General features: G+C 40.2%; 1 protein-coding gene across 1 annotated transcript in view; it reads right to left on the bottom strand.

Moving 5' to 3' along the window:
* Positions 1 to 250: 250 nt before the first annotated feature.
* The window catches only part of ELAVL4 (ELAV like RNA binding protein 4), a 60,909-nt gene continuing 44,385 nt past the window's right edge, over positions 251 to 16,774 (bottom strand). The window contains 5 exon segments of the mRNA XM_036387562.2: positions 251 to 3,732; positions 7,954 to 7,992; positions 9,386 to 9,587; positions 9,590 to 9,610; positions 9,968 to 10,121. Of these exon segments, the coding sequence (XP_036243455.1) occupies positions 3,405 to 3,732; positions 7,954 to 7,992; positions 9,386 to 9,587; positions 9,590 to 9,610; positions 9,968 to 10,121 (744 nt within the window). The 3' untranslated portion in view covers positions 251 to 3,404.

Below are 16,774 nucleotides of genomic sequence, written 5' to 3'. Positions count from 1 at the left end.
TTTCTTCTTAATGGGCTGATGCGTGTTGTAAAGTGTATATATGTATATGATCAAAATATGTGTATATACATATATAGGTAGATGGAAGGATGATGTTTTTCAGAGCCAAGTCTTGAAACAGACCAAATTAACCACTTCTGCTTTTACTATGGCACGGTGAGGTGGATTTAAGGATGAATTGAGCAAGCTGTAAATTTAAGAACAAACTCATTTGTGGCTTGAAATTAATTATTATAACCAACATGGTAACTTAATCTCACAAAAACACGAGTTTATTAATAGGTGAAGGAGCTGAAGAACCACACAGTCCATCCAGCCCTCTGATAGAGTTTCCTAATCTCAGTTACGAAATTCAATGCTGCAGTTTTACAAGGTACATATTCTCAATTAGTGAATGTTACAGAACATAAACATGAAGTGAATATTTGTATTAATGAGATTCAAACAAGTCAACTGAAAGAAGTATCAACTCTAGTTATAACACAGGTGAAAAGAATCAAATTTGGAATGTGATCATATATACTGTTGTACATCAGACAATATGTACACTGTTTCATATTGCATGACATTCATAGCATATTCATAGAAAAGTCAAACTAAATGATGGCTTAAAAACTGTTATCACTGAAATTTGCTCACTATGATTTAAAGTGTTGATATTGACTGAGTTAATATTTTCATTGTGTAAAAATACTGTATATAGTAGAAACCCTTCAGCATCTTCCACATTCAAATAAATGAAAGTTACAGTTTGGTATTTGGTGTTCAACATCTTAAATTAAACGGCCGATTCTTTCTGGCCCTCGGAAGGAAAAACAAATCATGAATATGCTCAATCTGGTTTGACTAGAACGTTTCTCTCTTGAAGACCTTGCTTCTGGAATCAGAGACTAAACCTCTACCTCGGCTGAGGTGCGGCTGGGAACACTAAAACATCTGAACACACTTAAAAAGGTGGAAAGTCCATAGCCATTCTACACACTTTCATTTATTGTCTGGACAATTAAAGTACAAATAATTCAAACACAACAAGGTTATGAAAAAAACATTTACAATACTTTCCCTCAGAAATGATCTAAACTAGCAAGGTTAACATGAAGTCATTCATTATAACTAAAGTATACAACTGCCTGGTCCTAAGAAAGATTTTTTAAATTATTATTATTATTCAGATAGTAAAACACATCGTAGAGAAAAGATTCTGACATGCCTTCCCCACTAATGCTTAGCAAATGCATCAAAACTTTCCCAGCAAACTGCGCTCATTCATAGCAGATGATGTATAAAGGTTTCCCTGAACATTGAATGAGTGTTCCTTTAAACTAAAATCTAACATTGTTAAAGTAAAAAACTGATAAAATTATGATGCAGCCTTTGCTTTTAGTTATTTGTCTACTACAAAAGTTTGCCTCTTCAGTGTGAAAAAACAATACTTAGTCTACATGCAGTTAGTGGGTATAGCATGGAAAAAATGCACAAAATAAGCACAAGTTATAAATAACCATAACGTTTTATTACCATTAAGACTAAACTTGTATTGAAAAGATTTTATATAACAAGACAAGAAAAGCAATAGCAAATTTAACTATCAACTAGATTATGCATAGCGAGTAACTGTTTCTAGTACTCAGGGAAGAGCATGACCCTTTTTTGTTTTAAATATATAACCGTACAAAGCACAAACATACTAAAATGATCAGTGCACTGGACATGGGAGAGCACCCCCTCAGTCATTTTGTTCCCTTAGCTCTGTTTTCCCCAATCTGAATTACATTAAAATAAAGACCCAGTTGTTTTCTTTTCTACTGTGCAGTAAGAAAAAATATTCACAACAAACATGACAATATATCAAACAATATTTCTACACAAGTTACCTTGATACCTCTGTCACTTAAGTATCATAAGAAAACATTTTAAGACATATACAAACAAAACTAGCAAAGTGTTACAACTTATAATAAATTAACCAAAAGAAAAAATAACTTTATATATATATATATTTATATTATATATACACATACACACACAACAAAATGACACAATAATATGCTTCTTCCCATAGTTTAAGTAAACAAATAAGTAGACTAGCCAAACTAGCTATATTTGATTTTGGCCATATGCATCACATCGGCAATTAAATAAATAAGTGTTTCAAGCAACATAAACAGTGTTCCAAATGTGCCAACACAGCCCAATTATATTAGCTTGGGCTATAAAGTGAATTTGAAAATTCTTAACAAATTTAAAGCAAATGTATTTTTTTCTAAACACATTACATTTAACTATGATACTAAGATATGTAAATAATTTTGTAGCACCTACTGCTCAAACCAAGGAAGTTTTTGATCAAAAAATTAATTTTTTTAACTTTTGTTCTGCTGATATCCCATACTGATGACTTAAAGAAAAACCGTCTTGCAACTCATCTCCTTGCTTTTGGGTTTTGACTGTGGGTAACTGCGTGCCTGGGAAGAACACTCTCCCGTACTGTATTTAATATTTTTATTACATGCTATGAAAAGATACGAAGATCATCTGTTTGTAGCCCATCCTTCAAAAAACAATCTACTAATCCAGTTTAAAACACACATCTTGATCTCTAAAAAGTTACCAGTGCAGTATGAACATGACAAAGTTGTCAATTTCCCCTAAATTAGCCAGTCAAAATATTTTTTCTCAAATCCAGATTCTCTTGTAAAAATTCTTTATATTTTATAAAAATAGATTTTTCTTGAAACCCATTTTCAGCAAAGAGACCACCTCTTTGGCAACATTGTTAATGTTATTTAAATTGTTATGTCATCAGGTATCCCCCGTTACCCCATTCCCTAACAGAAGACTGTTTAGTTCACATGATACAAAAGAAAAAAGGAAAAATAAAAAAAGTTGCAAAATTATGTTCTTCTTTTTGCAATTTTTATTGTTCCTCTTTAATTTGTGTGGGGGGTTTACCAATCTGATTCAATCAATGTTTTGAAAAAACAGAAAAGAAAACAAAAATCTTTTTTTTTTCTCGCTTTTAATCCCATTAGTTCGTAAAAATTGTTTTTTGTTTTATTATTTTTTCAAATGAGTGAATGGTCATCTTAAAAAGACCCACCTTCAAGGAAGGTAGTAAAACTAGCTGGCCGGGTAAAAATCCCTGCACATTGTTATCTATGTATATTATATTCAACAACGACAGCTATGAAAGAACATTCAATGCATCAAAGGTTTTTTTTTTTTTCTAAGCATTATAAAATCCTTTCCTGTTCCTCACAGGATATCCAATGTTTTAATACTTAGGCAACACTGGCTTATAAAGTCCATGGTTGAATATAAGCCTTGAAGAGTTTTTTTTTTTGTTTTGTTTTGTTCGTATATATATTTATATATATATATTTTAGTAAGTAAGGATATGAAATTCAGGATTTGTGGGTTTTATTGGTTTTAAAGGAAACTTGCAATACTCTGTCTCCTAAACGGTATCCATTAAGGCTGGCAATGGCCATGGCAGCTTCGTCGTAGTTGGTCATGGTGACAAAGCCAAATCCCTTGCACTTGTTGGTGTTGAAATCACGGATCACCTTGACATTATTGACCGCTCCAAAGGGACCAAACAACTGCCACAGCACGCTCTCATCCGAGTCGGGGGACAAGTTGTAGACGAAGATGCACCATCCAGTCCCGGTGTGACCAGGGATATTCATTCCCACAAGGCTCGTCATACCATCAATTGTGATCGGAGAAAACCTACCGAGCAAAAAGAGGGGTCTATTCTAAATATATCTCTTGGCACGAGCTATAGGGCTCCAAGACTTTAAAGTAAATAAGCCAATGGTACTGAAGGTTCTGGATCCTCTCCCTGGAAGATGACCACAGAGCCACCCTCGCTCTCTAACTCCTGCTGAAGCGGAGGGGAGCTGTGCTAAATAAATAAAATCGCCAAATCTGGGCATAAATGCATCTCCCTCCAAGGATAAGCCCTGCTTGGATGTGTACAAAGACCTCAGAAAAGAAATGCTTGAGGACAATCTGAGTCAGAGAGGGCCTGCACATACTGTGATAAACAACAGCTCGTAAAAAGGGCCTGTAGAAATTTGCCACTTATTTCCAGCACTGATATAAGTTTCAGGACAACAGAGATCTAATGCTTCATCTCCTACTAGTCTGCAGCGAAAAAATCCAAGCAAACTTCAAGACCTATTTTAAAGATTAATAAGAAATGCCTTTGTCAGGATTCAGCTGTAACGGCAGCTTCTTCAGCTAAAAATACTATTAGAGAGATGTCTTTAAGTGGTAGATTTTATTTCTCCTCCTAACGGTCCTTAATTGACATACACTGGGGAAAAAATCCAGGTGATAAAGAGTCCTAAAGCCAGCCACATATGAAAGAAGGTTTATGCAGCAATTGTAGAATAAGTAGAACATAAATACAATTAATGAGCACATCACTGATACCTTCATACTCTGAGGCTTCATTTCCATGACAGGCTTTAGGTCCTTCAAAAAGTCAATGCAGGGACTAACTCCTAGAATTCTATAGAGCACCCTACTGTTTCTCCCTTGCTGTCCTTTAGGACTTTATCTCGAATATCCCAAGAGAGCAGATAAAGCCAGGAGTTTAGGAACACAGATCCATCATGGGATAACAAAAGCTGGGCAGGATCTATGGAGATCATCTGATCAGCCTCCTGCTCCAAGCAAGGCAAACTTCCCAAATGAGACCTGCTGGTCATGGCCCTGCAGAGGGAAGCTTAGGAAATCTCCAAAGACAGTAACTCCACTCCTGCAGCCCCTGGTGCAGGGCCTCATCCTCAGTGCGAATGAGTTTCCCTTATCCTCAAGTGGAATTTCCCCTGCTGCAGCCTGTCACTGCTGATTCTTGTCCTCCTGCGTCCGACCTCTGCGGAAAACTTGGCTTCACCTTCTTTCTAAAGCCCCTTGTAGGCAGCTGAAGGCAGCAGTCAGGGGCTAAACTCTACATTTGCCTTTCCCCAATTTCAGCGTGTTCCTGCAGCTTCCCAAGGTCTCCCCAGTGGCAGCCATGGCCAGCAGCAGTGACAGCCCCTGCTCCTCACCAATTTAGTGTCACCCGCTAATGCGAGGAGGGCGCAGCGCAGCCCATGACTCAGGTTATTAATGAAGATGTTAAGCAGTATCAGCCCTCAGGATCAACATAATTTTCCTTTCATCAGTGTGGAAAAAAAAAATGACATGCTTTCTGAAGCTACACTTTGGGATATGTTTTAAAATAACAACTGCACAGAGGAAATGTCTTAAAAATCCAGTTTCACGTGTACCTTCAATATGATGAGTTTCAATACCAGAATGGAATAATAATTCCTCAGGATTTTCTGAGCGATGATTGAAGGAGCAGAGGGAGATACTCTGCTGCTGAGCGAGTTCTTGAGCTCTCCAAAACTTTTTACACTTGTAATAATTTCCACATTTCACAATCTGCACAATATTATGCAGTGTATATTAAATAACCATAAAGGAAACTGCACACTTGATGGTTGCTCACTGTTCTGTTGACGCCTGACGGCACTTTTTATGTATATTCAGGGAAAAAGAAGACACTTGGAATATACATCTTAAGCTGATGATCATCACTGGGGTGTAGCTGTGCTGTAAATGAGCAGTTCACAAATGCTCACAGCATCAGATCCTCAGGAAGGTTTGCAGACAGTTTATTAAAAATCCATGGCAATTTTCCAACTCAACTTCACTTTTGCAAATCCTTATCTCGACACATTTTAGTTTATCTCCCACACAGTGAAACCAGTGACATTATCAGAACAGTTCAGCACAGAAAGGCTGGACAAGGCAAATTTCTACTGCTCTTTCCACTGCAGGTGGAAATAAGCATTGGAAATAAGGCACAGCCAGGGCTTGTACAAGGCAACAGATTCAGCTCATTTTGGAATCTGGAAGATGGGACTTCAAGCCCATTGCTGGCCAGTGCTGACTGTGCCAGTAACATACATAAGCCAGCAAACACTGGTTTTCTGGAATGTTTAAATTTAATGTGAAATACAACACTGAGGACACACCATGCTCTAAGGATGAAATAAAACCCATACAATGCAAAGCTGTGCGTGTCACAATGCATTATAAGGCTTTTGCATTTTAAAGAAATGCTGCCCTGATGCAAAGGGTTAAAGTTTCCTACAGTTCACTGGAGAGCAGCTTTCCCTGGAAACCTTTAGGAGCTATGCAGCTTTCAACTATTTATGTGCCATGAGCACAGCAGCTGCTGTAAACCCAACAAAACATGCATGAAACTGGTGCAAGTATATTGACACAAATACAAGATCACCTATCACATAAGGAGCTTTGCTTCTAGCAAGTGATCTGAAATTAGCCTCAATAAAACCTTTTTTCCACATCAGCATGTCTCATTTTCCATCAGTACCACACAGTTAGCACAGGGAGAGCCAATCTCCTGTTTCTGAAGCAGCTTCAGAAATTATCAGTGTGGCATTTTTTGTCACCCTGCACCTATAAATTCAGGTTTTGCTAGTGCAGGTACAATTGCCAAGGTTTGCTGAGAGGAGATAAGAACTAATTTAAGATGCCTGCAAAATGACTTTGAACACTGCTGTGTTTTTAGAGTAACACTGCAGACAATGTTGAGAAAGCAGATGTATAACCTATAAAGGCAGGTAACTGCTCTTTTCCTCTGCTCAGGCTGAGCCTATCCTGCACCACACGCCAGCCCAATTCCAGCAAAGGAGCAGCAGCAGCAAAAACCCAGGGAAACCTCCCAGAACAAACCCATCCTTCTGACACTGACCTGCACCTCGACAGACACTCGACTGGGAGTGTTTCCGTGTTTCTGATGAGATTTCAAAGAACAAATAAGGTGGGAGAGCACAGGAGAAGAGCTGTATGGTAAATCAGGCAGGGGGTTCTGACTCACCGCATCCCCATCGCCACTAAGGATATCCCAGCACAACCAACGTGCCCAGGAACACCAGCACTGCTGCTGCTGGGGAGAAGCTCTGGTTTGACTCTCCTCTTGTGAGTACTCAAGAGTTCAGAGCTGTACCGAGTTTCTGAGGGGTTAAAAACCCCACCTTACTGTCTGCTACTAGCTACTGTACAGATATACTTACCATACCTTTTTAGAGGATGAGCTTCAAACAAAAGCTCAAGTAATTTTCAAGTGTGGTGAGTAGAAGATTTCAGAAGATTAAGTAGTACTTTCTCATCTTAATCTGGACATCTTAGGGCAACATCAGGAATAAGACTACACCTTGGTTTTGCTGCAAGGATCGCTTATGCTGATGTTGCCATTAAAAGAAACACTAACAACACATCATCTCATTTTAGCTACCAAACATACTCATGGAACAGCAGAAATGTTGACAGATCAGCTGAGCTTTCACACATGCGTGCACATACAAACACACAGCTATTTTAAACAAACAAAAAAATAAATTTCAAGGACTGAAAAAAAAATTTCAAAGTATTAAACCTGTAACAAAAGAAACTTTGGGCTGATTGAGGTGCACACAGCTGTATTTTCAAGTCAAACTTATGATGTCAAATGAGGGAGAAAGATGGCCTAAACTGTGGAGACCACAGCAGCCTAATTCTGATTTTTGACTTAAATTTTCCATTACCAGATCAGAGATTTGTTAAAAAATCAAGTTAATAGTTTTGATTCTGGAAGAAGCACCACTTACTTAGCAGAGCAACTGCAATTTCAATGCTTGTAGCTGTGGCACCTAAACCATTTGAGAAGCCCACCTGTAAATAAAAAAAGGTTGAAAAACCCCACAGAACTTGTGCGTGAGGCCTTTAAAGTAACAAAACCAACTGAAGTCCAAACTTAAAAAGAATTTGACATGCTGGTGGAAGAAAAGAAGGGATAAAAAAAATAAAGTTAGTGAATTAAAAAAAAATAAATTGTAGCACCAATCTGTGCCAACACGGACATCTGGCAATCTGTGGAATTCTAATTACCTCTTTACGCCATAGGCCATATTAAGCAAATTGTCCAGCCTGAAAAGAGAAGGAGGGTCTTTGGGTTAATGTCTCACAGATGGCAAGATCGCTCAATGGAACTATTATTAATAGTGTTCCATTTTCAAAGAAGAAACGTTCAACAAGTTTCCCACACATCTAAGGAGCCTAACAACTCCCGGCCTGCTTTGTTAAGTCTGAGGTTGTGCTTAAATTTCCACCAGAGCATTTAAAAGCCTTTTTTAAACTTGTCTACAGTCTAGAGAAAAGCTTAACCTTCATAGCTTGGTTTTAAAAAATGCACTTAGGATTTGGTTTTTTTTTTAAATAATTCAACTTTTTTTGGTAATTTAACTGCTCACCTTATATTTACAGTTAATTTAAAAATAAAATATTAAGTCCGAAACTGCTGGAACTGGAAAACTTCTTGATAATCTGCTTTAGTATAATACATTCTCCCCATTTTATTACATATATTTAGCATTAATCCTTCATGACATGTCAATCTAAATTGACCACCAAATTTTGCAGAATATAATCATCTGCTTTCCATGGCAGCACAATAAAGTCCTTCTGTCCATGGAATGATTCAGTGATAACCTCAATGGACACAGCTGCATGCCAAAGACACAAAAACAAGTGTAAATTTAATGTATCCAATGACTGACTTTTTATGATCTTTAATTCATTAGCACTTTTCATCACTGACAAACTAAAATTACTTCTGAATAATTCTCTAAAGCCAGTGTGCAACTCAGTTATGCAAATATGTCCAAGTTTTCTTTCTTGAAGGCAGACTTTTTTATATGAAAGCTGGGTTGCCTGAGAACTATTAAGTATGAAAGTAATAGGAACATCACATACTGCTAACTCTGCCTTATGCATCAGATGGAAACGGTATATTCAGAATGCAAAGCATAAAACATCCCCAAAAGCATCTGAAGACTCACACCAAAGACTAATACAAGGTCTCTTTATACTAAGAGCAGATATCTCAGGCTAATAAATTTAATGATACTCCTGCTGACTGGGACAGACTCAGCTTTTTTCCTGCTACCAATCCACTGTCATTAACATCAAAGTCTAAGCTGCATCAAAACTGTAGTAATATAGCAGAAAATAAAAGCATTACCCAAAAAGAGAGAAAGAACAGGACAGTCACTGCTCATTTGATTACCAGAGTAACTCTATTCTGTCCTCCCTTTTTTCTATGAGCCTTCATGAGATCTGATTGTACAGTACTTCAGCTGTTTTAGTAAATACAACCTGACTACTGCTGTCAGCAGATTTTCCTCCTCATTCTCCAGGAAAGAATATTTAATTTTACAAACAAAATCAGGTCAGCCTACGCAACTAAAGCATATTTTCCTGCACAGCACCTGCCCCACATTGTTGTCACTGGTGGAACCTCAGTTCTTTTCCAGGTTATTACCTGAATCTCTGAGCCTGGTGGTGAAGTGGTCCAGGGTAGCGTCTGTTGGGAGACTGATACAGCTGTGAAAGGAGTGCCTGGCTTGTTTTCTGGCTGGGGTTATTGGCAAACTTCACAGTAATTGGTTCTGTAGCACCACTAGGCTTCTGGCCATTTAGTCCCTTTATGGCTTCTTCTGCCTCTATTCTCTTATCAAAACGATAAATCCCACACCTCGAGAAACCCCTGGGAAGTAAAAACATGTGAAGAGATGAATATTTGTAGGAACAACTTCATGTACGCAACGCACAAATGCTGGGTTCGACTTCACACAATAGGTGGTTTGCAAATTAAGAAAAGTCCTGTAAAGAAAAATCCTCTTCCTAATCCCAATGATTTTAAGTAAACAATATTCTGTATTTTGATAGTCCCTCATTAAAGAGGCAGCAGTTATACCTCTAGTTACATTTATAAGGAAACAGGCACTGCATTTTACACTACGAGTCAAAAAATCCCAGACACAGACATTTGCGATTTTGCCACTTCAAAAAAAAAAAAAAAACAACAAACCCATGCACTTATCAAGAAAAGTTTTCTTTTAACCTGTGACTTGATCAACCAGAATCCGTGAGGTGATGATGCGCCCATATTGTGAGAATAACTGCTCTAATTCTTTCTGGGTCATGGTTTTGGGAAGGCCGCTGACATACAAGTTCGCATCCCGGATGGAGGCTGAACTTGGACGGGCATACGACACCTACAGAGAGAAAAGGAGAGGAGTGTTAGTGAGCTACAGCCACCCTGGGCATTTTGGATAGACAATGCTCCCTTCTTTCACAAGACACAACCCTGCAGTTCAGACAGGACCTGTTCTGCCAAACCAGCAGAGCCAGGAATGGCTGGAGGAACAAAGAGCTGCAGAGACTTTAAAACAGACACAAGGGTTCTGAAGTGCAGTGATAAAACCCCATTGTTCAGAGGTGGATTAATGTGCACCTTCCCACGCACGGCTCTGTGAATTTGCCCCCACAGGTGTGGGTGTGTGGATGATTTGCCGTAGCCAGCCCCGCACGCTGAAGTTCCCTCATGTTTTTCTTTTCCCCCTCCAAGTGTCTGAAACAGATCAGGTTATTTGCAGAGCGATCTTTTGTGCTCTCTCTTTGTGTTTGCATCCTGAGCTGGCAAGATCTGTTCTGGATGAACAGTAAAGTACTGGTGAAATTAGACTAAATGAACATCTGCTCAGGGAGCTGTAGACTGACACTCATTGTCGGATCTGCAATTTATCACGAGAAGTTCCCTTGCATTATAAAGCCCAGAATCAGACCATAAAATATTATGACCAAGCAAACAAGAAAATCTAGCTGTGGCTCTGCATGTGTGCTGTTGGAAAATTACTAATTCAAGCCTCTTAGCTGCTCTTCTACCTATGAATCAGATTTATAATTATAATAGGTATAAAGGCATAAAAAGCCTTCTGCACTTTAAAAATAATATATACATTTAGAATAAACATATTTAACATAATAAAAACACTTCCTGGATAAAGCCTAATGGCAAATTTTCAGCACAGATCATGAATTACTTTGCAGCACATCTGAAAAAGCATTGGAAACCAAGCTGAATATTCTGCACTTCATTTTGATTTATTTCAATATAAACAGATCAGTACTCTCCTGCATTATGTCTTAAAATGTGTCTAGGAAGGAAGTGGGGGGGGTTCCCATCACGAATACAATACATTCAGCAATTGTATTCCCTTTTTCCTGAGCCTCAGCCTGAACACAGATGATGTCAAATGCATGTCTATGTGTTTTATGTGTCAAAGAGTTGTCTTTATGCACTCCACACCTAAAAATAGATGTTGACTCAACACAGAAAATTATGTTAATGACTAATATTTGCTTCCACAGTCTTCTCTGCATAATAGCAGACAAACTCTAAAGATGCTAGATTTTAAGGTTTTTGGCAATTTCTTTATAACTTACATGTTTGTCCATAACCTTTTAAATCTAACATTTACAGAGAAGGCTAGGGAGAGGAGGTGGAAAATTCAGGGGAAGAAATATGAAATAGGGGTTAGATAAAACATTTGCATCAATGGAGGGAAGCTCAGGCACAAAGCACAAACGCTCAAGCAGACATGAGAGAGGAGAAACCTTCAGGTGCTGAAAGGAAGAAGGATATTGGGGTAGAAATGATTTTGTGCCACAGCCCATGAGCTCTTGATGGGGTGCAGCATTTCCATCACTTCCCTGCTGGTTCTGAATGCCCCTCTGATGGACCCAGGACCAGAACACACATGGATGGCACCACTCAGCATTTATGTAACAAGGCTCAATCCAGACCCTGGGGACACCAGGGATAATCACATGGTGCTTTTGCCTACAGCTTGGTTTGGTGCTGGGGCATTTGGAAAAGCAGACTCTCCCTCCCCACTCTGCAAATACCTCACCTTGAGAGGGCACTGTAAGAGTTCAGGCGTCTACAGTTTAACCTACTTTAGGAATAACAGCTTAAAAAACATTTGAGAGCCTCTCTGGGAGTGAGGGTAGGGATCTTACCTATTCCTCAAAACTGAGAACAGCAAAATGAATAAAGTTCCTGGGCAAACAGCCAGGGGTTTCCTTTGGGTTTCTCACTCTGGCACATTCATTAACCAAATGCCACGTTACAGGGAAGATGAAAAGTATTGGGATATGCAAAAAACACTACTTCCCAGAGCAATGAGTGCCTGACATTTTATATATATATACAGTTCTACTTACAGAAGGCTCTCTGCTCTCGTGCGCCTTGCAGGCAGGCAGAGCAAGGAGAGGCTGCTCACACTCCCAACCCTCCTCTCACAGCACATGTGAACACCTATTGCTGCTCAGGTCTAGGTTTTATTTCCTCCTGCAATCAAACATTCAGGCTGCAGGGGAGCCTAAGCCAAAGAAAGAAGCTGCCAAAAGCAACTCAGCCATCTATAATATCAAGGAGAAAAGGTTGCAGAGCTGAATGGACTCAAGGCTAGTAATGTCAATTATTTATCTGCTTTTGAATCTTTTTCATCTTCCCTCTGAGGTCAGCCAATGACAAATCGATTGGTTAGAGTGTGCCATCCTGCTTTCAAGCTATTATTCAGTTAGTGCTGAGGACGGGATGTCTTCCTGTGTGTGAGCTATCAAAGGAAGACATCGCCCACCCTGACCCTCCATCACACCAGAAGCTCCTTATGCTGTGTGAGTTAAAATGGGAGCAAAAACCAGCTCCCATTTTATCCCTGCAAACCGCAAAGCGCTGCGTGAGGACGCTGCATTAATTCTTTATATTCACACTCAAAAATGATTTTTTTTTTCCCTTCCTTTGCTCACGGCAGTGTTAGCACCCTGTAATGAAACAGAGCGTTGAAAAAGAAAAGAGTATGAATTCCTTGTGGTGGCTAGGATTCCAAATAATGAGCTAGAGAACACCAAGCTACTGTTTGACCCAGGCATTTCTCAGCATTAAAATGTTTGTCCGTTCGTACAACGGTTGAAGGTCGAACCATGGTGTTGGATTTCGCTGCAGAAGATCATTTAGGAGTTCTGCGGTCAAATTTGCAAGGAAGATAATAAAATATTGTAGAATTCATTTAATGGTTTGCTGGCCTCAGATGTTAGTTTCTATAAATACATATATAATAACTATGAAAAACATTTAATAGGACATTTCTCATCTGACACTGAGCATTAGCCAGTGGAAGGGCTTCTCTTCATAATAAACAGCTATCTCCAGAGGCTGCACCACTGTTTCCCAATACCACTGCAGCATCAGAAGGTCCAGCATTTCATATCTTCCATGGCAAAGCACATTTTTCTTCAGGTGCACAGAAAATATCTCCAAGTAATTATCTTCCCTATTGATTTCCTACCTGCTTTCCCATATAGAAAACTTTTTGAAGAATTACTAACCTTGAGACTCTTCAGAACATAAATTGAAGTGGTCTGGCCTTCCCAAGCCAGAGCCCACAGCAAAGGCACCCAGAGGCATGAACACATCCCATTTGTCTTCTGGAACAAGCAACAGCAGCCATTTGAATGCTGCCATTTAACCACTTTGCTGCTGCTCCCTGTAAGAGAAGCCTTCAACTCCTGTGCTAATCCTGGACTTCTCAAATGTCCAAGTCCATTTCTAGAAGCCTCTTTGTAAAATTTAACTCTGGTCTGCTATGAAGAGGAGCTGCATCATCCTTTCCTGGAATGATATGCTCTGCCAGCACAGCCACCCTGCCCTGGACACACCTGAGCAGCAACCAAGCAGCTAATTCTGCAGATGCCAACTTTCTCTGAGATGTGTCTTGCTCTGCATCTACCATTCCTCACCTGGAGAATGGAAACCATGCAGGAACCTTGAATCAGGGTGCAGCACAGGCACCCAAGGACCACCAAGTCACCCACCCAGGGCACCTGCAGTCCCCAGAACACCTCTCCAGCCACGAGCAGCTAAGGGGCAGTCAGTGTTAAGTGACTCCCTGGGCAGCTTTCAAAAAGTCTGTGTAACATTTAAAAATACCAGACTTCTTGGTGACCTTAATACAGAGACTTGGCTTTGTCCTTTTGTGACCCCCCGAGATACAGGATTTCTTGTGTGATTTTTGGCGTGAGTCACTTGGCTTTCTTCTGCTTCAAGTCCAGTTTAAAATGGGGACAACCCTTCCCTCATTTGCTGCCCCTTATCCCACTAGTACAAACTGGAAGAGCTTTAACACAACCACTCAAAAGCCTCACACACAAATAAAGCACAGTCTCACTTGTTTAATGCGCATCCAGAACCAGAAGTAAAATCATCTTAGCACCAGTGAACAGGCTATGGCAAAAAGAGACATTTCCTCGTAACCACTTCCAGACCCTCAACTGTGTCCTAATTTTGTGCAAAACCAGATTTGAGACCCCCTCCTGTGAAAGCTCTGTGCTTTGTCAGAACAAGCAAACACAAAAGCCCTCTGGTCCAGAGGCTGAAGACCAGGATCTGGAATACCTTCACATCTGATGCTTGCACTGCTCTGTCCTTTCTCTTCCCTAAGCCCTTGGCTGGGGGATGGAAGGGAGTGACGATGCACTTTACTGTTGAGCGATTCAATGCCATTCTACAGAGATTAATTATAATTGCAGGTACAATGGTCTATCCCATCATTTCAGGAAAGACATCCATAGATAATAACCTAGGAACACTCTTGGCTGTATCAAGAGCAAGGCTAAGAGAAATAATTGCTCTGGCTCGGTGGAGTGAAAAGGACTCACTGGCAAAAACAAGGCAGTAAAAAGAAAAATCCCGATTAAGAGAAGATGCATGAAATTAAGAGGCAGAGACTCTCTGGTGCCTGCTGAAAGCAGCAGAACCAAAGCTGAACCCTCAAATGCAGCACTGAAAGGTCCTCTGAGCACCAGTATCATTGCAGGCACAAAGAGTGGAGGAAGGTTTGTTTGTTAACAAGCACTACGAAGTCCAAAGGGTTACGCTGACAGAGGCTCCTAAAGAGCAAACCAGGAGTCAACTTCGTTTAGGCTTTCCAGGTCTGCAGCATCTTTCAAGTTTCTGGTCCAAGACTTTGTCTTGGGGAGCAGCAGCCACAGCAAATGACCCCTCTGTGACTAACTGTGAGCTACCATAAAAGAGAACAAGCAGTTAATTTTAGGTGGAGGCATAAAATAGCTACATCTCAAATCTGCAGTTTGTGCCTGTAATGCGAATTTTCAGGAAAGGGGAAAAAAGGGGGTCCAGTGCACACAAGGCACTCAAAAATGCAAATCCCTCCTTGCTGCAGTCCAACATACTCAGCTACTCCCAGCACCTTGCAACATCCAAACCTTCCATCCCTTCCTCCTTGCAGAGCATCCAAGCTCCTCCTGTACCTTGCCCAGATCTCTCTGTACACCCTCTCCTTACCACCCAGCCTTGCACAACATGCCATTTCTTCAGAGGGATAGGAGGCTGCAGGCAGTGCCCAGCAGGCTCAGTGGCCCTGGGGAAGCTGTGGAAGAACATGGCTGGAGAACATGGGGTTGTGGCTGAGCATTGCATCAAGGGCACCCAACACCAGAGCTCGGCTACCATCCCTGTCAGCAGTCCAGAGCTTTCTGGCTGCCACCCAAACTGTGTTGAGCTCTCCCCACTCCTCCCCAGGAGTCTAGGCTGGGGTGCAGGAGATGCAGTCTCTTCCCCAGCACTCCCTGCTGCAATCCCTCCTCCGCGCAGCACGGCTGGAAGGCAATCTTTGTGACAAATGACTTTGTAGGACAGAGAAGTCTGAGGCTGCTGTTATTTGGTTACCCTACAGTGACAGGATGCTTTGTAGTTTTGTGGACAATTACAAGAATTAACATGGACAGATTTAGAGCCCGACAGATTTAGTTTTGTGGAAATAGCTGGCATTTTGAAAAATGCCACAGAAACCAAGATAAATAGGAAGATCTTTCAGCAGTAATGTTACTACTTTATTTTCAGAAAAAGCAGCATTACTTTCTCCCACAGCCTTATTTACTGTATTTTAAACTAGGACCATCCAGACCTATTGATCAAAACAGGAGAATAAAGCAGAAATACAAAATTTCATGCTATTTACTCAGTTTAACTGAAAATTAAAATAACTAGAAAAAGCCTCTGAGCACAGACGAATCATCTTATCCATTTGGTATTTTACCATTGGATAGATATGATAGATTTAAAAACTGGAGGTCATCCAGTAGTTTTAAAGGCTCAGAGAACCCAGATTCCTTCTCTCCTCTCTGGGAACATCTCCCTTTGCTCCAGCAGTGTCACAGCATGTACCTGCTCCTGTGAGGGAAGGAAGAAGCAAACCTATTTCTCAGGCAACAGAGAAAAAGGAAGAGAGGGGTGCACAAGACTGCACTTCAGGGGGTCACTGGCTCTTTTTAGATTTCAAACTTCCTTTCAAAACTGTTCTGCCCTTGTTCCAATGAGGCCAGGTCACCCTGAATCCCCAAGTAAATTGTAAAACACTTCCTTCGCATCCTTTCAGGCGTTGTCCTTTTTTCAGGGCAAAGCAGCAGTTTAAACAATCTGTACCCCATGCATCACACATCTTATTTTCCTTCTGATATTTGATGCAACTGAATTGCCAGGCAATCTTCAACAGCAGCAGTGACCTTTCATATGCTTTTATGGATGGGCAAATTTAATTTCTAAAAATAGATTCAATTTCTGGAATATATATTTATTTCAACACACGCTGTCTCTTCCCTCACTCTAAACTGTTTTGCAGAATTATGTCAAGCTTTAGCTGTAAAAATAAAGTGAAGCTTTTCTCTCTCACAAGAAGATGATGCTGCTATAAAATGGCGTAAATAAAATATGCACTATGATCAGCTGAGGAGGAACAAAATGTGTATAACCTATTACCACCAAACAACTCCCTCCAATGCTTTT

This window comes from Molothrus ater, chromosome 9, assembly GCF_012460135.2.
Source record: "Molothrus ater isolate BHLD 08-10-18 breed brown headed cowbird chromosome 9, BPBGC_Mater_1.1, whole genome shotgun sequence".
Lineage (NCBI taxonomy): Eukaryota > Metazoa > Chordata > Aves > Passeriformes > Icteridae > Molothrus > Molothrus ater.
Note: the sequence above shows the minus strand (reverse complement) of the source record. Positions and strands in the feature narration are given on the sequence as shown.